Source organism: Gobius niger (genome assembly GCF_951799975.1).
Source record: "Gobius niger genome assembly, chromosome: 12".
Lineage (NCBI taxonomy): Eukaryota > Metazoa > Chordata > Actinopteri > Gobiiformes > Gobiidae > Gobius > Gobius niger.
This window is the reverse complement of record NC_136863.1, coordinates 25455594-25476750: the sequence shown is the minus strand read 5'-3', so window position 1 is coordinate 25476750 and position 21157 is coordinate 25455594. Positions and strand designations below refer to the sequence as shown.

General features: G+C 42.0%; 1 protein-coding gene across 1 annotated transcript; it reads right to left on the bottom strand.

The window, feature by feature from the left end:
- Positions 1–1631: 1631 nt before the first annotated feature.
- LOC306972084 (lysine-specific demethylase RSBN1L-like) lies at positions 1632–19331 on the bottom strand. Its single transcript, XM_079568555.1, has 8 exons — positions 18820–19331; positions 18467–18616; positions 15564–16276; positions 5538–5675; positions 5323–5465; positions 5072–5239; positions 4790–4901; positions 1632–3668 (listed from the first exon to the last, which is right to left on the bottom strand). The coding sequence occupies exons 1-8, from the start codon at positions 19292–19294 to the stop codon at positions 2271–2273; spliced, it is 3297 nt and encodes a 1098-aa protein (XP_079424681.1). The 5' UTR covers positions 19295–19331; the 3' UTR covers positions 1632–2270.
- Positions 19332–21157: the final 1826 nt, after the last annotated feature.

Genomic DNA, 21157 nt, shown 5'->3' with positions numbered 1-21157 from the left:
CGTATCATCTATCAGATGATGTATGACGTACCGCTGTAAACTTTCGAGCTAAACTAATTAAAACACATGGAGTCGCTGCTGCTATGTTGGATCTGTAAATAAACTTTATTTTTATTTTTATCCGTTAACAAACTCCAAGCTTCCGTATATCGAATTGTGCGTCATCTTCTTGCCGTCGCTCCTCGTTCTGTGATTGGTTCCCAAATCCAAGCGAAAATTTCGGCCATGGTCCCCAGGCTGTTGTGCAGTTCCAAATGATTTGAGTCCCACCCACGTGTCGGGTGCGACATAAAAAAATCCCATGTATTTTTAGCACTGACTTTTCGAAAAAGTCAATTATTAAGAGTTTAAAGGTTCGACGCCGGCTAATCAGCCATAACTACCGAAACAAACAATACTCGAAAATACAACGAAATGACTTTTATAATTTTGCAGCTGATAACGTTTTAGACAAATCGTCGTGTGTTTCATGTCTGTGAGATAGCAGTTTATTAGCCGGCGCCATGATGTTAAATTCTTAATTGTTGACTTTTCAAAAAGTGAATGCTAAAAATACATAGATCCATGGATTTTTTATGTCGGACCCTGACACGTGACCGGGAGTGGGCGGGACTGTGTCATTTTCCCTGTCAAACCACAGGATCTGTCTCCAAAAATGTAAGTTTTTATCTCTTTTTTTATTTGCAAACATCAAACTGGCTTTTTGATGTTTCTTTTGGAGTCAGAGCTTCTTCCCGGCAGAGTTCCCTCTCAACCCATGTCGGTACAGGACTTGTTTCACTCTGGATAATGACAAACTCTCACCAATTCACAAATCAGACACAGCACGTTCATCTCTTTCTGATCTGTATGATGACATCATTGTTTTAACCAATGAACCTGAACCTTCAAGTGTGTTGAAATTACACCAAAGGATGAACCAGACTTGAGCTTCCAAGGTCATGACATCCTCAATTGGGCTTTCCCAAATTGTTTAAAGTAATATTAAATATTATTATTATTATTATTATTATAATTTAATCTTAGTGTATGTAAACTTCTGACTTTGTTCTCTCATTCTTCTGGCATTTAGAATAGAAATAATTAAATAAAAACATTTAATTGACCTAAAAAAAACAATTTAATTCTGGTTTCATGTCTGACAGTGAGAAAAAAATGCAAATGTCTTTTTATGAAGTGTATGTAAACATATGGTTCCCGCTCTACACGTCAATATTATGGTGAAAACTGGTTTGGCGTCAGGACCCACAAACACCACCCAAATACGAGTTAGAAAACACAGATGAAACACGACTGCAGGTGTGTTCTGACGAGGAAACGGCCAAATGAACTGGTCCAAAGCTCAAACGGGACATTTGACATGGACTTCCAAAGTTTCAAATGGAAAAACCTATTTTATATTTTGTTGTCAATTGTAAACTTTATTCAAGCCGATAATTCCCTCAGGCTTTAGAGCAGTGGCATTAATGGGCAGTTAAGTTTAGCCACATGATGTTCATCAAAATTGTCAATGATACTGTATTAAACTGTGTGTGTCTTTAACACTATATACCACACAATGTTTGTTTTTTACTGAGCTTTAAACTAAAGCAGAGAGGACAAGTGTCTATATACAATATTATTGCTAAGCAGTAACAGAAGCTATAAACACCGGGCGGACTAGAGACAGTGTCCTGAACCATTTATTGAAGGTTCTGATCAGTATAAATCACACTACCAGGTCTTATCTTAGGAAATAAAATGTATTTACAACAAAAATTCACATACATCGCTTTCAAATCAAATCAGACAGTAAATGATATAAATAAGTTCTATGGAAAATAAAACTTGTCTTACAAAAAATATATGCAATTTCTGTATACATTTCTCACATTGGTGCTAATAACATCTATACTGTACAGTTTTGGTAGATACAGTATCATTTACAGCCCAATCTGAAAACCTCTGCTGTAGTGTGTAAAGTAAAAAACATGGCCTGGAGCTCAGCTGTGAACAGAAGCCTTTCCCACATGAAGGAGAGTGGATGTTTTCAGATTGGCTTGTCCTTGTCCTGTACCTAAAGGAGGCGCTTTTTGAGCTAAGCTAAGTAGTGGCAGGCACTGACACACAGGTCACATGACATTTATAGAGCCTACCTACATTCTCTAACCAACGTGAAGTACTGCTGAAGTACTGTGAAGTACTGTGAAGTACTGGCCACTCAGGAAATGTCATGAAAGAAACTGGACTAATTAGCCAATGGGTGCATTCCCGACAGAACAGACATTCATTCATAATAAGACATCTTTGTGTGTGTGGGAGGGCGCGTGTGGTTTTAGGGGCGATTTGAGAGGGTGCGGCAGAGTCCGAGTGTCCTGTATGGACACAGCAGGTTTGCCCAGCACACTGTCCTTTACTTTTGGTCCTTTACACGGCACAAGTGTCCGGCTGTCAGAGGAAGGCTTTGACGGAGTGCTTTGAGAGTCACTGTGGTGATGGCTCTTAGGCCTACAGTCTGTGTGTGCTGCCATGGGCTTAAAGAGGTCAAAGGTAACCAGTGTCCGTGGTGCTTTATGTTCTACCGACGTTTTCCTTTCATCTTTTTCCTTCTTAAACTGATGGGAGCTGGGTTTGGGTGTGCTGGGCTTTGTTTGGGAGCTGTGTACAGTAGACAAGCCGTCCTCTTTACTCTTCTCCTTTTTCCCATGTGAAGACTTATGTTTGTGTGAGTGTGCGTCCTCCCTGTTGGAGCGGGACAGCACAGTCTGGGAACTCCTCCCGTCTTTGAAGTGCTCCTTCTCTCTCTTGACGCTGCTCTTTATATCCCACTCCTTGGAGTGCGATGCTTTGACACTTTCCCTGGCTCTGTCCCTGTCCTCGATCTTCTTATTGTTGGACACAGACACTCCTTCAGGCTTGCCCTCTCTCATCCTCTCTCTCTGATTGTCCTTGTCTCGATCGCGTTTGTCCCGATCCTTTTCCTTGTTCCGGTCTTTCTTGTCTTTATCTCGTGGCCGGTCCTTGGATTTCTCCTTGTCTTTTTTTATGCTGTTTGTAGCATCTTTAATACTCTTTTCTCTCTCTCTCTGCGCGGGTGCACAGGTCTTCTGCTGCTTCTCCTCTCCACCAGTCTCCTTTGTAACCATTTGCTCTAACTTAAGCGCGGTGTGATTGGTCATCTCCTCAGTCTTCACAGCTGGACATGCAGCCTCCTCGTGTTGGCTCTTGGGCTCCATTACTGGTGGCTGAACTGCTTCTTCATGGATTTCCTCCTTGATAGTCACCGCAGATATTAAAGTGGAAGCGTCTGTTATGTTCTCTTTTTTGATAACTGGTTCTTCTGGTGAAAGTAGTCTCAGCACTTGTGGCTTTTGCTCCATTTGTACAACAGTGGGGCTCTGTCTTCTGAAGTCTGGCGCTAAAGCCTGCTGCTCCTTCTCACTCTCCTCTTTGACTTGAGACAGTTCTCTTGGCTCACACCTCTCCTTTTTGGCCTCCTCCTCCTGTGGGTGGTACAGCTGGAGACGGATGTGCCAGGCCAGGCTGCACACGGCAGACACAGTTTTGAACTGGTGGACCACTCCTCTGGGGATGAAGTAGATGTCGTCGTGGTACAGCTGGATCCGCGCATATCGGATTCCCTCCCTCCGGAGCTGGTTCAGCTTGGCATCATCAATCCACTGCACACACTGCGGAGCAACAACATGATTTGTAGTGTCATCAACAGAAAAGACCAGAGACTACATTAACTCCAGCACATTCGGAAGTAGGGCTGCACGATTTATCTACCTTTATCGAATCCTAATCGTGATTTATCTACAGCAGTGACCTAACCTCAAGGGGCTGAGGGCCTTTTGTACTGCCATGCACCTCCATCGTTTGACTGACAGACATGTTCGGCAATCAGAAATATCGACAATCATGGCAAACAGACTCCATGTGCGTCTCACGCAGCGCAAACTATTCTCATTGCTAGTAAAGTGTACGAGTAGGTCACGGAATTTTTATTTAATAGTGCGATTGTTCATCATTAAGCAGTATTTACAATCTCAGAATAAAAATGGCAATGCTTTCTAACGTGGCCCTGAGCTAACAGTGCAATTTAACAAAATAGAAAACAAAACTGTTCTAAAGTGAAATAAATAACAGTGCAGTGTAGGCCGTGTTGGGTGGTAAGATTCAGTTTGGCTTCACAGCAGCTAAAACAGCATTTTTCAGTGCAGCATGGTCGTCTGCTAGAGAAACCATTACAAAGCCACGCAGTTTTCATGTGTTTTTGGAGGCTGTACCTTTGCTGGTGTGGAGTGTCTGCAGCCTTTAGTTTAGCTGTAAGTGATGACACACATGTGCTCTGGGAGCACATACATGACAGGTGCCACGGAGCTTAAATATTAAGAAATATAGACAAAAACTTACACCATTACTTTAGTACAATGCATATTGTCAGATTTTTGTGGCACGGTGCATTGTTACACCTAGTATTAAGGCACGTCTAATGTAAGATTTTTTATGTAAATATGAGACGGATTTTCATTGAACAGCTTGTGATTTGGAGAATGCTCTTGTCGCTAAACATGGAGAGAGAAAGGGTGTAGGCGCGCCACGTTTATTATTATCATATTTTTCTGACAGCTCCTTTAAATGATTGCAGATTTGTATCGTGTTGCTGATAAAGCTGAAATGTAACCATTTCCATGCAGTACCATGAATCTCCAAATGAATCTGTGGCCTAAGGTGGTTAAGGCTTCTGCACATATGGCGGATCACTGTTCTGCCCCCCCAAAATATAGGGAATAAAAGACCAGCTGACCTGGGACAGCGGGGGTTCGTGGAGGTCCAGCTGCAGCCTCATGACCACATCTGGGAAATCTGCAGCGTGGAAACACACTACGTCTTTGGTGATCCGAGCTGGAGTGTCGGTGCTGCAAAACCAGGCACACAAGTTTACTCATTCTATTTTTATACGGAGTAGTATGCAGGACAGATCCTTTACAAGCAAGAGGCCGTCTCACATCTACCAGCAGAATGATGTGGCTATTGCATTATTGGAATGCTTTATGTTACATCACACACGAGACATATTTGAACTCACTCCTCTCCACAGCGCACGGCCTTGAGCACCCCCACAGCAGCAGTGGTCTGCCTGTCGAAGCCCTGCCCGATGTGGTCGGCGTGGGCCCTGGTCCGGTCTTCAAACAGCATCTCTCTGGGCTCGCTGGCCCTGGGCAGATACTGAAGGTTCTTTATCTCGTTGGTGGACCTGAAACACATTTGTCACAGTCAGGGACTGGGGCGCACTGATGACAGATAAGTCACGTATATCCTCTACTGTACAGAAGTCACCTTTTCCTTTTGAAGGGCGACTTTGGCATGTCAGCCATCGGGATCATCTGCTCCCCAGGTCGCACCCACATAATGGGGCCGTCGTCACTGTCCGTGGGGCTGTGGAGCCGCAGACTGGAGAAGGTTCCCCATGGAAGAGTCCGCTGCACATGAAGGGGATGAATGTGAATCAGATGTTTCTGTTGTACTGGTAAAATAGGTCATGATGTACACACCTGCAGAAAAGGAGACTGCTCCAACATGTTGACGAATTCTGGAAAGTAGTCTCCCACCTCTTCATCAACAGCCCCCACCAGGCTGACTTGCCTCATGGCCCCGGCCCGGTACGTGCCCTTGGAGTATGTGCGCTTCACCTACAGGAACAGTTGGCACCATTAGCCCATACACCACAGGCTTACCACATGCTCATTGCCTAAAGTACAAGGCTGTAGTTTAACCACCACATCCACATCTGCTCTCCACCTGCCACTTTCAGCCTTTTATCAACTCAAATGACTTGAGTGACATTGTGCCTTGTTAAGTTTCTGTTATGATCAATTTGATGTATTTTTATCACCCAAACAGCCAATAGTTAAACTTTACTAGAGGTTAAGGTTTCAACCACTTTTGTCAAAGAAATAATGGGGACAGGTGGTGTTCAAATCTGAACATCTTTGTGTGTCCTGCGTCTCCGCAAAGGCTCAGCTCATACAACAACCTTCATCCTCACTCCTCTCCCACCAAACGGTCCCACACTGTGACTGAAAGGCATTGTTTTATTAACGCAGTTGACAAAAAACAGGCTGTATTTAATGAGAACAATAAGGAAGAGGAGCAAAGGAAACATGTGCCAACGTGGCCAACGATCAGGGAAGACTTCACACACAGGCATCGTGCTGAACTCTGTTCATTCATCAGGCAAAATGTAAAACAATCATCACAAGTTCAGATGCCCAGACAGAAGAGAGAGAATAAATACCGTGGTATATCCGTCTTTGCCAGCAGAGGGCGCACTATCACGGTGGATTCGCTTTTCACGGTAGATCTGTCTCGGCTCCGGGTCTGCAGCTATCCATTATTGGCAGAAAGAGCTTAGCGGTTTATGTTCTACCTGAGAAGCTTGTTTTAGAGCGCAAACGTAAAGCTAGCAGAAAGCTAACAGAGAGCAAACGTAAAGCTAACGGAGAGCTAGCGTAAAGCTACAGCTGCTGTTATGGCCCGCCCTCCCCCTCAGCCCCAGCAGATTGAGCTCCTGTATTTTATTTAGGCTTTAGGCTAAAACAGGTACTTTTTGCCTGTGATTAATACGGTCTTAATTGGCAGTAATGCATAATTTTCAAAGTGAATATCCTGCAAGTGACAGTGATATTGCAGATTTGGAAAGAAAGAGACAAACAATTGTCAAGGAAGATGAATAATAAGGGATTTAAAACACAAAAATAAAGCAGAACAATGCAAAAAAAAAAATTGATTATATATATATATATATATATATATATATATATAATCACTCTATTATTAATATGAAAAAATCATTTTTAAAAAGTTTTAATTTAAGTTTTAATTATTTTAATCATTATTAAGATCAATTATTAGTGATTTTGAACATGTTTATAACTGTCCTTGTTTTAATTTATTAAAATGGTGAATTGATATTGTGTCTCGAGTCTGTGCGACCAAAATATTGGCTGTGCGACCAAATGAAAAAGTTGGTAGCACCAGCGCTACTAAAATAAACGTTAGTCTGGAGCCCTGTGGTGGCCTATTCCTTTAAGGCCTCATATTTACTAAATCAAAGACTTTATAAGAGCCTTTATAAGAAACCCTGCTTTTAAAAAGTCACTTCTTGGAATGGAACGAGGTGTTTAATTGTTAGCCAATTTAGCGGTAAATCAAATATAATCAAATATTGCCAGGACCTCTTTGAGAGAATAGACAGGTTGTTTACGTTACAATTAGTTTTTTTTTTCAAATGTCAGACATTCATTACAGTCAGGAAGCTTTTAGATTTGGGTAAAGTCGAACTGGAGAAAATGCGCTCAGTTAATACGGGGTTAAGAGGTTAAAATCTTTAAATATATAAATGCTGCAAAAGAAGGATGCACAAAATATTGAGTTTATTTTTTTTGTGGTGCCTAAATGTATGAACATGCCCAATTTTGTTATAATTCTTGCACACTTTCCATAAATCCTATAAACTTTATTTCCCTTCTCAAATATCACTGTGTTTGTCTCCTATATGATATATTTAACTGAAATGTCTTATCCCGACAACCAATGATTTATACAAAAAGAAAATCATGAAAATTTACAAGGGTGCCCAAACTTTAGCATACCGCTGTATATCTAGTATGGTTTGAATGCAGTAAACAGTAAAAGGAGGGAGCATTTTTGGACTGACAAAGCCATTTCACACAGCTTTCCAGAGGGCTATGAGGCTCAAGGAGGTTCAGTTTAAAGCGCTGATCCTCTTCATTATGAGGCAATAAACAGAACATCTCTGTCACTTTTCAGTCCAGAAATATTTGCAAAAGAATTTCAGCTGATAGCCAATATTCAATGGGGTGCCTATGGGCTCATAATTATGGGCCGGCTGATATGGGTCCTCGTTCAGCTTTATAGTTTAGAATGTAGTGTTACCCACAGATTTCAGACTACAGTGGCACGGTCCTCACTTGACACATTTGTTCGATCACTTTGGGGGGACTCGGCCTTTTGGGACGAATAGATACTTTCAAATGTACAATGATGCACAAATTAAAAAGTAATTATTGCTGCACTTCTATTAGACTCTAAGGGCATAGTCACTTTAAAATGTAGTGCATTATTCATTCACTCAGTGATGGTAGGCTACTATTGTAGCCAGAGCCGCCCGGGGTAGACTGATGGAAGCGAGGCTGCCATTCTGCATGTGAAAATGGTACAGACACTAAAGTGAACTGTTGAATCACATCCTGCGCAGACCTTGGACCCCGACAGCTCCTTCAGACTGAAAATACCACCTGGAGACTAGCCTGATTTAGATGGTTTCGAAACAAAACTCTCTGAAAGCAGTGATACAATGACCATCAGTGTGAGGAGCGGAGCAGATGATGGCTCCATACAACATTCTAGATCAGGGGTGCCCAAACTTTTTGTCTCTGAGGGCCAAAATGAAAATGTGCCAGTGGGCCGTGGGCCAAGCACAGCAATTTCAAGTGTGAAACAAACTGCAAATAATAATAGTTACTTTATTTATTTATTTATTCTCGGTATACTTAATATTATTTTGCACTTTATTCTGCTACATGCTACATTAAAACAAATGTTAACTACAGTATGGCAAAAGCCTAGTTTTAGTAGAACAAACTCAACAAATGCTGCCACAAAATTGCAGCAATATAGGGTAAAATGTAAACATTTTTAATAGTATAAACTGCTTCTACTAGTGAGAGACATGAAGCTGGTCTTTGGACAACACTAGTCCATTAATGTGTCGGATATAGCTGCTCGTATATCGTCAAGGTGTGAGTCAGTCAGTGACTTCTGAGTCCGGACTAAAAGTCTGCTCACAGATGTAAGTGAAAATATTCTTATTTTGGTGATAAATAATTTAGAAAGAGGCCTCTACTACTTAGGCCTAAAAGTTTTTAAAAACCATGAAAGCAGCAGCAATATAATACAATATGAATAACAATAATAAACTAGTCTGGAACTACTCAGAACTAGGACTAAGCCAGGGCATAAACTGGCAATAACAGGTTTAAAGCAGGACTAAACCACATCTAAACCAGACCAAAGGCCTAATACATGTTTCATATGAGGACCGACTGAACTAAGACCAGTACATCTCAAACATGAGACTCTGCTCCGACACCTGTGGAGCCCCTGTTCTTATGTCCAGACCTGGCGCTTTATGATAAAACTAAGTGAATTAGGCACTCTTATGAGATAGCGCACTCATGTTTGCGTTCTCATTCATTCAGCTTCAGCCTGTTTTACCTGTTAACGCCTACCATCACAAAGACACATCTCTGCAGCACTTGTATCTTTCCCACAAACACGGCTTGGATGAAGTCAAGGGAGAAAGGAAACTACAAAATGAACCTGTCAAACTATTTGAATATTATTTGGCTAAGTAAGGGTCCAGATATCGAGGTTTAAGTCAGTCAGCGATGTGATAGCGTTTATTCTTCTGTATTTAATTTAAGTACACACAGCATGTGCATTAATCGTGCATTTATAGAGACTAAAACTGTTATTGTCCTTCATTTTACTTATCATGCGATAAGTCGATAAAGTAATTATCACGGCAGGCCTATGAGGGACGTGCTTCTCCATGGTCCTTATGGCCATAATACCACCCCCTTGTGGCTAGGGGTGAAGACAAACAGACACTTGAGTTTTACTTTTTCTAAAAATTGCTATGACCCATGTGAAAACGCTGGGACAGGTGAAATATTTTTAACCACGCTGGTTTTTGCATATCAGCCCAAAATAGTGGAAGCATTTTCAGTGCATGGACTAGCTCCAGAGCCTGTCAATCAAGCTCTGGAGCTCTGTGGAGGCTCCGGGGGGCTTCCTGCCTTTTTGCCCTTTTAAGGAACAGGAGGAGACAGAGCAGCCATGTAAGTTTCCCAGATGACTCCTTTACTATGAATGGGGCTGAATAGTTAATCATCGATCTCAAATTATTATATCTATGATCTGGAAGCTAGGCATATCACACTGTGAATGAGAGTCAGTTTTTGGGTCAGGCTCAGAGTCTTTATCGTCTCTAAAAATATAAGCTTCGTATTGGATACAAAATGTTATAGAGTTGTCGTGGTCCCAGACTGTGGTGCAGCGAGGTGAGCAAGCTTTTCTATGTGTATTAGGGATGCAACAATTCATTTCAATTCAATACATGTAATGTGCTGAATATTTGCATCTGTACTGTGTCAAAAAACATTCTACGGTAGTGCAAAACATTCAAGTGCTTATCTCCAGGGTGACCCTACATCAAGTGTTTGTCCCAGATCCCAAATCTAGCCCAAAGTGTCCCGAAAATGATCCTGCCTGATTAAAGACCCACTCACACCAAACGCTTCTGTGAGGCTGGTTATTATCGGCTGAGAGCACACGGGTGCAGAGCCCAGAGGCAGCGCTCAGAGACAGAGCAGTGCTGCCTTTGGACTTTCATTACAGCCTTTAAAAAATAACTATCTCGCAAATGACGAAGTCAGTTAATGTAACCTTTGGCTAGCACTTTTATCTGTATTTCTCTAACTTATAAAACAGCCTCTGTCTCATTCTCATTGGTGATCAGCGGGAGAACACCTCAAACTCTCCTCTGCTTGTAGTAAAGCCTTTAGTTTAAAAGAGCCGTGACTTAACGCGCTGTGTGTTGAAGCGCAGACATGGTCCCATCATTGACAAAATATGGGATCAATTCACTGAAAGGTATTTCCTTCTTTTTAAAGGCTTTAAAAAGAACCATTTTAAAAGGATTAAAAAGTGACATGTGCTTGGACTATGGATAGAGTGGATGGTGCAGTTGAGTTTTGTTTTGGGATTAGTGCTTACATCTCAGCACACTGGGAGTAAGAAGGGTGAAGTGTCTTGCCAAAGGACACGATGAGAGTGTGTGCGCCTGTGGTATTCGAACCGCCAACCCTCGGTCACAATACAAACTACTCTACTCTCTCTACTTCCCTGTCGCCCTGTGTGAAGACCTCAGTGATTTTAAGATCAACTCAACTCAAATAACAGTCAGCATCATGTAGGATCATCAAGCTTTTAACTGTCAGAGGATAATTGGAATGTCGATATCTAACCCCCTAGTGGTTCAGATATCGACAAACAAGTTCTGAATTTAATGTCATTCTCATTCAGCTGTTCATGTTTCGGTCTTCTTTTCTAGATATATTTTAAAGGCCCTATACCAGATATTTACTAATAGTGGAAAACAAATAGTTTTGTCCCGCACATTTGTGAGCGACACAACCTCACCTTCTCCTACATCATAGAGACACAACCTCACCTTCTCCTACATCATAGACACAACCTCATCTTCTCCTACATCATAAAGACTCAACCTCACCTTCTCCTACATCATAGAGACACAACCTCACCTTCTCCTACATCATAGAGACACAACCTCACCTTCTCCTACATCATAGAGACACAACCTCACCTTCTCCTACATCATAGAGACACAACCTCACCTTCTCCTACATCATAGACACAACCTCACCTTCTCCTACATCATAGAGACACAACCTCACCTTCTCCTACATCATAGAGACACAACCTCACCTTCTCCTACATCATAGAGACACAACCTCACCTTCTCCTACATCATAGAGACACAACCTCACCTTCTCCTACATCATAGAGACACAACCTCACCTTCTCCTACATCATAGAGACACAACCTCACCTTCTCCTACATCATAGAGACACAACCTCACCTTCTCCTACATCATAGAGACACAACCTCACCTTCTCCTACATCATAGAGACACAACCTCACCTTCTCCTACATCATAGACACAACCTCACCTTCTCCTACATCATAGAGACACAACCTCACCTTCTCCTACATCATAAAGACACAACCTCACCTTCTCCTACATCATAGAGACACAACTAGGGATGTCACGGTAACCGGTGTAGCGGTAAACCCCGGTAAAAATTTTAACGGTGAAAATTACCGTCTTGTTTTGTGTTTTTATTATTATCTCGGTGAATAACCGCACCCGCGGTGTAGGCACGGTGAGCCTCACCAGCCACCGTCTCATCTAATGCAGTTTCCGCGCATGCGCACTTTGTTGTTTGCAACCCAAACACAACTTTCTCGAAGCTGGAGTCATGTCCGACACGACAGCGCGCAGGATCTATCAGCCTCAGAGCTCAGTTTGCGGAGCGTGCAGGAAAAAGTGTCTCCAAATGCAGCAATACTTCGAACCTCTTGACTCACCTGCGTGACCGTCTCCCACAACTCCATAGCAAGTAAGTTAACGTTAGCGTTTTAGCTGAAATGCTGATGTGGGACTTTGGGTTGAAGGAGAATGTAACGAGTCGCCCTATAGTGCGGCTGCAGCGCCACCGCCAGTACATAAATGTAGCGGATACCTCTGCACGATGGCACAATGCGTTACGGGGCTCCCGGTGGCAGATTGCAATAAATTCACTCTCGCCGCAGTTTTATGAATTTAATAATGATGGCATTTTCCCAAATCTGCAAAGCGAAAGCTCACTGGAAGGACAACAACAGTTTTCCTGATATAGACTGTTTATCTTCGTTTCTGACGCTATAAATAGTACATGTAACACCCTCGAAACGATCAACAACACATCGTTATAGTTCCTTTACTTTGATGTGAAAAGGCTTTGTCTGTATTTTTTTATGTAACAAGCACTGTTAAACTTTTTTGAAACGATTTCAGTTTGTGTAGGACTGCTAATGCTTTCTGAACATATTAACACACATTTAAAAAAAATACCGCGATAATACCGAAAACCGTGATAATTTTGGTCACAATAACCGTGAGGTAAAATTTTCATACCGTGACAGCCCTAAACACAACCTCACCTTCTCCTGCATCATAGAGACATAGCCTCACCTTCTCCTACATCATAAAGACACAACCTCACCTTCTACTACATCATAGAGACACAGCCTCACCTTTTCCTACATCATAGAGACACAACCTCACCTTCTCCTACATCAGGGGTCCTCAGACTTTTTTCTCTGGGGGCCACATTATTGTTCCTGACTGTGATGGGGGGCCTGACCGGGTTGGCTATAACATAGAATTGTATTACTCAGACCAAAATGCCTCAATGTGAAGTAGAGATTACTCGCCTGCACAGTCGTCCCCACGACTACATCCACAAGATCAACACTTGATTCAGGCACATGTTTGTTTCACTGTAGTGGTTTGCAAAAATAGTAATTAAGTCTTCACACTTTGTTTTAATTTCCATTTATTTTTATTTTCAAATAAAACATCATTATGTAATGTGACCAAAGTAATAACTTCTTACACTTGTATTGTGCTTTACAAGCCTGTGTCACAAGTTTCTTAAAGTACTGTAGTCATTTACCACGTGGCTATAATGTGTTTATATTCTGATCTCTTATGTAAGTGCCCTGTGGAATTATTTTTTATTTATTCAAATTGCCCCCTAGTGGCTGGAATGAGTAAACTGGTTATTTAGTTAAAATATCTCCGCACAGGAATGGGCTAGAGACTTACTCTTTTTTTTTTATATATATACTCAGGGATTTGTGCTCTACAAGTCGGGGACCGGATTAAATCATCCTGCGGGCCGGATTTGGACCCCTGTCCTACATCATAAAGACACAACCTCACCTTCTCCTACATCATAAAGACACAACCTCACCTTCTCCTACATCATAAAGACACAACCTCACCATAAAGACACAACCTCACCTTCTCCTACATCATAAAGACACAACCTCACCTTCTCCTACACGATAAGACACAACCTCACCATAAAGACACAACCTCACCTTCTCCTACATCATAAAGACACAACCTCACCTTCTCCTACACGATAAGACACAATTGGCACAATTTGCCAATGAGGTAATCAAAGATGATGCTGCTAATTGCATAAATGATCATGTAATTACAATAGGGTAAAGTTAAAACATGAACGGGTACGTTGTGTGCACGTGTGCTCAATGTAGTTTTATCATTGTTGTTTCACAATCAGTATTTGGAGAATATACACAGTATACGTGTTTGAGCCATGTAAATGGTCTTTTCTACTATGATTGGATACTGTGTGTAGCTAATACATTTTTTTGCTGTTTCTTGGTTGTTTTGTTCCTTTTTTTAATGTATCTATTAGTTTATTTATTCGGGACAGTGCATGTTAATGAACATACATGGGTCTTATGCATGTAAACCAGCCACACCAGATTGTAGCCTTGGGCTAATTTCCATCCGTCGTCCCCCATGCGCGCTCTCAAACACACTCATTCATCCTGACTATTGTACATCATAAAGCACTATGTTCCTTGTGTTATTGTGAAATGAGAATTTTTATTGTACTCAAATAAACTAAACTAAACAAACCTCACCTCAACCTCACCTTCCCCTACATCATAAAGACAATTTCATCTCTCCTACGTCAGTGTTTCCCAACCTGGGGGGCAGGCCCCTGGGATTGCAGGAGGAGGCCAGAGCTTTGTCTGGTCAGAGAGCCAGGTCATAAATGATATTATTTGAGCAAAATAAATGGTCTAGAATGATCAAATATGACTGAGTAAAGACTACAGGTAAATTAAACACTCTATCAGTGTGTTCTTTGGTATATTAAAAAAAAAAAAAAAAAACTTAATAGCAATTATTTTCATGTTTTAATAGCCTGGCTAACACCAGACTAAAATCACAAGTGATATTTAGTCTGGGGACCACCAATTCATTTTCTCGTAGGAGAGGTGTGGTTTACGATCGTCCATAGTCGTTTATTGGGCGATACGAAAAAAAAAAAAAAAAAGTCTCATGCGTCTGCACGTAGCCCCAGCCAATCATATCATCGTATGAGATGACGTATGACGTACCCGCTGTAAACTTTTGAGCTAAATTATTTAGAACAAGGTCTAAAGCTTGATCAAAAAATACCATCGTGTCTGCTGCTGTCATGTTGGATCCGTAAATAAACTTTTTTTTAAATTATCCGTAAATAAACTACAAGCTTCCATATATCGAATAGTGCGTCATCGTCTTGCCGTCCCTCCTCGCTCTGTGATTGGTTCCCAAATCCACCGGAGATTTGGCCATGGTCCCCAGGCTGTTGTGCAGTTCGAAATAATTCGAGCGCACACAGCAGCCTGGTGTTAGCCAGGTTAATGTTTTAATACATTTGTGGCCTGACTATAGCACATGCAGGGGGGCTTCAAGGAAAAAAGGTTGGGAAACACCATCCTACATCATAAAGCCACAAGTCAAACAGGCACAACATCTGAAACGAGGAGAAGCGTTGTGACAGTGCAGCCTGTGTTGCATGAAATGCCTTGCAGAGCCCAGGCATAATGATCAGAAGAAAAACCCAGAGGTTTTTCACACCACACATGCACCTGAAGCGACTGACTGTAACCGTTTCAAGCGACCAACTAGGTGTGCTGACGTGTTTAGTGTGTATGCAGGATCACACAAGCCATTTTTTATACTCTCCAGCGACATTGAATAAAAAATATTGAACGATATTTTTCCATGTTGTGCACCCCTAGTACGTTCTGATATTGCAGTGGCTCATTTCCTCACCTGTGTGTGGAAGTTGGCCATGGTGGTCGTCTCGATGTCCTTCTTCCCCAGGACCTCCATTTTGACCGGCGAATTGGGGAAGTTGTAGGAGAAATATTCCAGGAAGTCGGGGAGGTACGCGGCTGCTCCGTGGATAATTCCCATCACGAAGCACGCAGCATGGCCCTGATCTTCGCTGAAGGAGAGAGACACAAACTCTTCTGCAAATCTTTCCATCTCAGCCGCGGACAGGCAGGAGAGCTGGTCACAGTAGGCGTGCGCGACTGACGCTCCGCCATTGGCCTGCTGCTCTACGTGGATGAGCCGCCCAAACTCCAGCCCCGGTAGGCCCGATGACGGGGTGCAGTGAAGAGGGGAGCTGTAGCCCAGTTGGTCCACAGAGGGAGAGGGGAGCGGAGGGCGGCCCACGACCTGCTGCTGCTGCTGCTGCTGCTGCTGCTGCTGCTGCTGCTGCTGCTGCTGCTGCTGCTGTGGAGGGGGGTCATTCGAGTTCTGGAAAGTGCTGCTGCTACTGTTGCCGTTCATTTTGTTGAGAAAGTCGGGCAGAGGCAGGGACACTCCGGCGCACACGGTCTGACACGAGCGATGGTACATCTTGGGACGGCTGTGTCTGTCCTTGGCCCGCTCTCCTTCTTTGTGTTTCTTTTTCTTCTTCTTCTTCAGTTTCTTCAGCAGGTCTTCCTCTGATCCAGATTTGGACTTCTCCTTGGACTCTGTGGAACATAGATAGGCAAAAGTAAGAAGCCGTCCCTGCTAAAAAAAAAATGCACTCATTCACAAGGACAATTATAATCCATAACATTTCTTTTGATAACAGTGAATCTCCCATGGAGCTGTATAGGTCTTTCTCCTCCACATAGAATTATGAATTTCAATTCTATAATGTCAACAATGAAACAAAGTCATAACCCAAATTAATCCATAAGCTATATTTTACATTTGGACAGATAACTGTATGTCCATGCTAACCAATGTTCACGATATACTAATCCAAGGAGAAATAAATGTTTGCTTGTTGTTACGGCATGTACTTCACTTTGTAACACTGTTAAGCTTTGTTTAGTTTTTACAACAAGGGCCTGATGTTTTGAGTTCCAATAGTAATGTAGTTACTTTTCTTTAAAACCTTCATTCTACACATAAATATCACATCCGTTTATAATCCCTCTTTGTGCTTGCTGGGAGGGGAAAGAGCAGCACAATAACTCACAAATAAAAAGACATTTCTCTGAAAGGCTGCAATTAGCAAATAGGTTGGGTTCATGTGACATTAGAGCTGGGAGACTTTTTCCCCAAAACTCAATTTTCGATCCGATGCAAACTATAAATATATTTTGAAATATATATATATTTATTGTATTTAATTAAAGTGCACCAACATAAACAAAATTGCAAAGGCAAACCCTTTCGCTAACTGAAAAGTCATCGTGCAGTTTGCAACAAAGATTGTTAACATCCAAATTATTTATACTGCATTTGGATTGAGCTAATAAAACAACAAAAAATGAGGCACATGTGTACAGTAGAGAGCTCAAAAACAGTGTTAATTTTGACAATATATTTGAATTTAGTTTCAGTCTTAGTCTTTTGACGAAAATGTAATTTAAGTCTAGTCGAAATTTAGTCAAATAATTCTCTTAAATTTTAGTCTAGTTTTAGTCGACTAAAATTGCATGTCAATTAGGGCTGCAACTAACAATTATTTTGTAATCGATTAATCTATCGATTATTTTTACGATTAATCGCTTGGCTGTGAATGGTGTAGGAAAATTTTATTTTTGAATTTTTTTTTATCACATCATAGCTTAAGTGGCGCTGTTTGAGGATGTGTTGATGGAGTAAACTAAAGGGAAATGTTTTTAGAAGGCTCTATTAATGAAATTTACAATGTACAAAACACTACAGACCCTAAATATAAAATCAAAGTAGGTTTTCATCAAAAATACTACATTTTTTATGTCATTTTTGCTCCATTTTAGTCTGTGTGAACCAGAAAACGATTAATCGATTACTAAAATAGTTGTCGACTATTTCAATAATCGATTAGTCGTCGATTAATGGATTAGTCGTTTCAGCCCTAATGTCAATTTAGTCGACTTTGCATTTAGAATATTTATTATAATCATATTTGATCAAGGCCCTCTGCTTCATGGAGCTTCTCCCACATGAACTCGATTTTATAATCAAATCGATTTTTTTCCCAGTACTACGTGACATAACGACAAAAACAGCCCATTGTTTAAAATTGAGGTGGAGTGCAGCGAAGAATTACGTGGCGGTAACTGGTAATTGTTAAAGTGCAGATTTCTAGTCTTAGTTTGTTGCTAATTTCTCTGCCAATTCACGTGAAACAATAACGGTCACGAAGTTCCAAGTCCTCTCTTCCAGCTCATATGAACTATGCTCTAATTATTTCCTCAAAAAGGCATCCAGAAGTGACAAGAGACAATATTCAAAAACATGTGCATGATGTTGGCCAGTAGAAAGGACTTTCAGCCGTAAGAATAACGTGGCAGGTTTGTGAATCCAATCACTGTCAAATAATGATCAAGGAAAACATTTGGACATTTTTGTTTTGGACATTTCTTTCAAAAACTGTTTTTCTCCTGGAGAGTTATATTGGCACCTGCTCTGACTGAAACAGAATTCTATAAACATGAACGCAACCTATTGCTAAGACTGACATTTATTGAAGAACTAAACATCTGAAAACAACTAAATTGCATGGGTCTTCTCTCTACAATGAATGCTGCTGGACATGTTTAAAAAGCAGACTGTGAATCTAGTGTTTCAAATGTAAATTAAAAATCTAAACTAAATCTCTACAAAAAACAAAACACTACAGCCTCTGTTGAGTTATTAATTACGTAATTAACGTATTAAAGAGAAATCCCAAAACATACCAGTGTTTTCCACAGCATGTGAATGTTGCAGTCCACCTTTCAGAGGAGACATGACTTCTCCGTTTTCTCTCCCCATATCGTTATCTGATGGCAGTTTGTGATTTTTCCACTCTTTGCTCTTGTCTTTTTTCCTCTCTTTGACACGATCATCTGGGAATATGAAATACAAACGAAAAGTCAGCAGAGACACTTCCACGTGCAACATCACTATCTGGGCCTAATAAACATCAGGGCCTAGTGGACAGCTCACATGTGGGCCAATAAATGGCGTTATTACGGTGTTACTTTAGCTCTTGATTTACTGTAGTACGGCTGAATAATCGTTAACGGCGTTGTTCTGCGGGGCTTCGTACCTTTCTGTAGCGCCTTCACGTCCCCGTTCTCCGTCTTTGTACGGTAGCTAGCGGGGCTCACACAGCCAGGACTCCTCCGCGCTTCACTGCTTTTCTCCTTCTCCCTGTGGCGCTTCTCCTTGGACTTCTTCACCTTGTGTGGCGACGCGAGGAAGTTGCTTATTTTGAAGATTTTCCGCGCGGGAGTGCCTGGGAGCGAGGCGGTGGAGTGGCTCGCCTTGGCCGGGCCGAAACTCCATTTCGCTGGGCTCCCACAACTCTGCTTCCCGTTGTGTTTTTCCCCTGCGCACACCTCTCCGTTTAGCCTGCCGTGCTTCGGGGCCCTCTCCTCCAGCCGGGCCTTCTTTGGTGCTGGGGGGTCATTTTCGTTGGAAGACTGCGGTCGGCTCTCCGGTGAGCGCTTAGCTAGAAGGGCTTTAGGGGAATTTGTTTTGCAGTTTGCTGCGAAATGCATGGAGTCAACGGACTCGGCCATCTTGGAAGTTTCTATTTTTTACGGCCACACGTAACTGTGCGTGAGAGACGGGCGGGGCGGGGCTAAAGCGCTGCTGCAGCGCAGTGAAGCTGACCCCTCATCAAAGCTCTGCTGCAGAGCTGTGAAGCTAACCCCTCATCAAACGCACATTCATATGAAAAAGAAATAATGTCCGCAGAGGTGGGTAGACAGAGGAGCCAAAATATGCCTTTGTTAAGGGTGACATCACGCACAATAATAATCTACTTCCGGGAACTGTTGACGGTTCCATAAACAAACACAGCAATAAACTGGCCAGAGGCCAGACACATGCATGTAAACACACCACACCGGCTTGTTGTCATCTGTCATCCCCCACTCGCACTCTAAAACAAACTCACTCATGCTGGCCTAGTCGAACCTACAGTGGACTAGCCTGATAAACCACACCCACCTCTTTCTGCGCGGAATGGACAGGGAAGAGTATGGCAGAGCCAGGCAAACAGTAGACATCTTTATGAGAAAGTGGCCCTTAGACCACAAAACAGTGACAATTACCATAGTCAATATTTAGCTACGGAATACTGAATACATGCCTAAAAAGGTATTTTTTTAATCAGAGTACTGTAGTCTGAATACTTGAGATACTTTCACACTGATTTGATTTCTATCTATGTACAGATGTGGTGTATATGATTGAAAAACAGGTTTTCATTTGTCTACATTATGCATAAACACAGTGAATGCATATGCTTGTTGACCTTATTTACCACTAATTGAGAACACAAAACAGCCATTTGCAAATACACAATGGCAACATACACAGCAGATATAGTTGTTCAGTTTATAACTTTATTTGACAGGGACCTTGTACAAAATACCAGATCCAGCTAATGCTAAGATCCAGGAACACAACATTAAAACACACATTACAAATAAATCTAAGTTACCTATGTAACTATAGTTCTACGAAATGTGTGCGCCGCCCTTAGGATGCACTATTGCATATCTCTCTGAGAGGATCAAAGAACTGAACGCTCCAATCATACTTGGGGTCCACTAACCCCTGGGGACTCTCCCTTCAATCGTCTCCTTTGAACTCAGCCATCGAAGAGAGGTCATGCAGACTGGGCACATTTCGTAGAACTATAGTTACATAGGTAACTTAGATTTCTACTTATATTGTGTGCTTGCCCTTTGGCTGCACTATTGCATAAAGCAATGCGCAGCCGTGGCCGACTGAGCAGGCATGGTCTAGCATGATTGGATCGGGCCCGGGGCAACTCAGTGCATCCCAGGGAATGGCTCAGCGCTCCCCACGGGCAGGGTGAGGAGCGGCTCACCCAGGAAAAAGGCAATCGGGGAACGCCTGCACGTTTGGTCAACCCTTAATATTATGTCTATGGTCAGCCCTCTGTCCACTCAGCTGAGAGGAGCAGTGGCAGAGCAGGAGTTAGTCATGTTGTTTGAGATGTGGTCTTGGTTCAGTTGGTCCTCACATGTCCTAACTCTCTCATTCTGTATCAGGCCTTTGGGCTGGTTCAGATGTGATTTTGTCCTACCTTAGTCCTGGTATTGCATGTTTTTGCCCTGGCTTAATCCTGGTTTAGTTCTGAGTACGTCCTACTTTATTATTAGGCTTTTTATTATTCTGTATTAATCTATTGCTGTGTTTTTTTTTCTTCTTTTTTTCTACAAAGCCTTAAAATGCTGGAATATAATATAACTTTTATGTTTAGACCCAATTCTATTCTATTCAAGCAGTGATGATAATGACATTTTTATTCATTTATCCTAAAAATATGAATATGTTTGGTAGTGGGAGGCTCACCCCTGACCGGCCCAGTGGCCAATGACAAACCCCAGTCTCCCCCAGTGAAAAAA

Bases quoted from the DNA above. Each gene is read 5' to 3' on its own strand.
- LOC306972084 (XM_079568555.1), bottom strand. From the start codon at position 19,294: ATGGCCGAGTCCGTTGACTCCATGCATTTCGCAGCAAACTGCAAAACA. The intron at 16,277-18,466 runs GTATGTTTTGGG...TATGTTCCACAG, and splicing joins ACATGCTGTGGAAAACACTG to AGTCCAAGGAGAAGTCCAAA. The intron at 4,902-5,071 runs GTGAGTTCAAAT...CTGGTTTTGCAG, and splicing joins GCCGTGCGCTGTGGAGAGGA to CACCGACACTCCAGCTCGGA.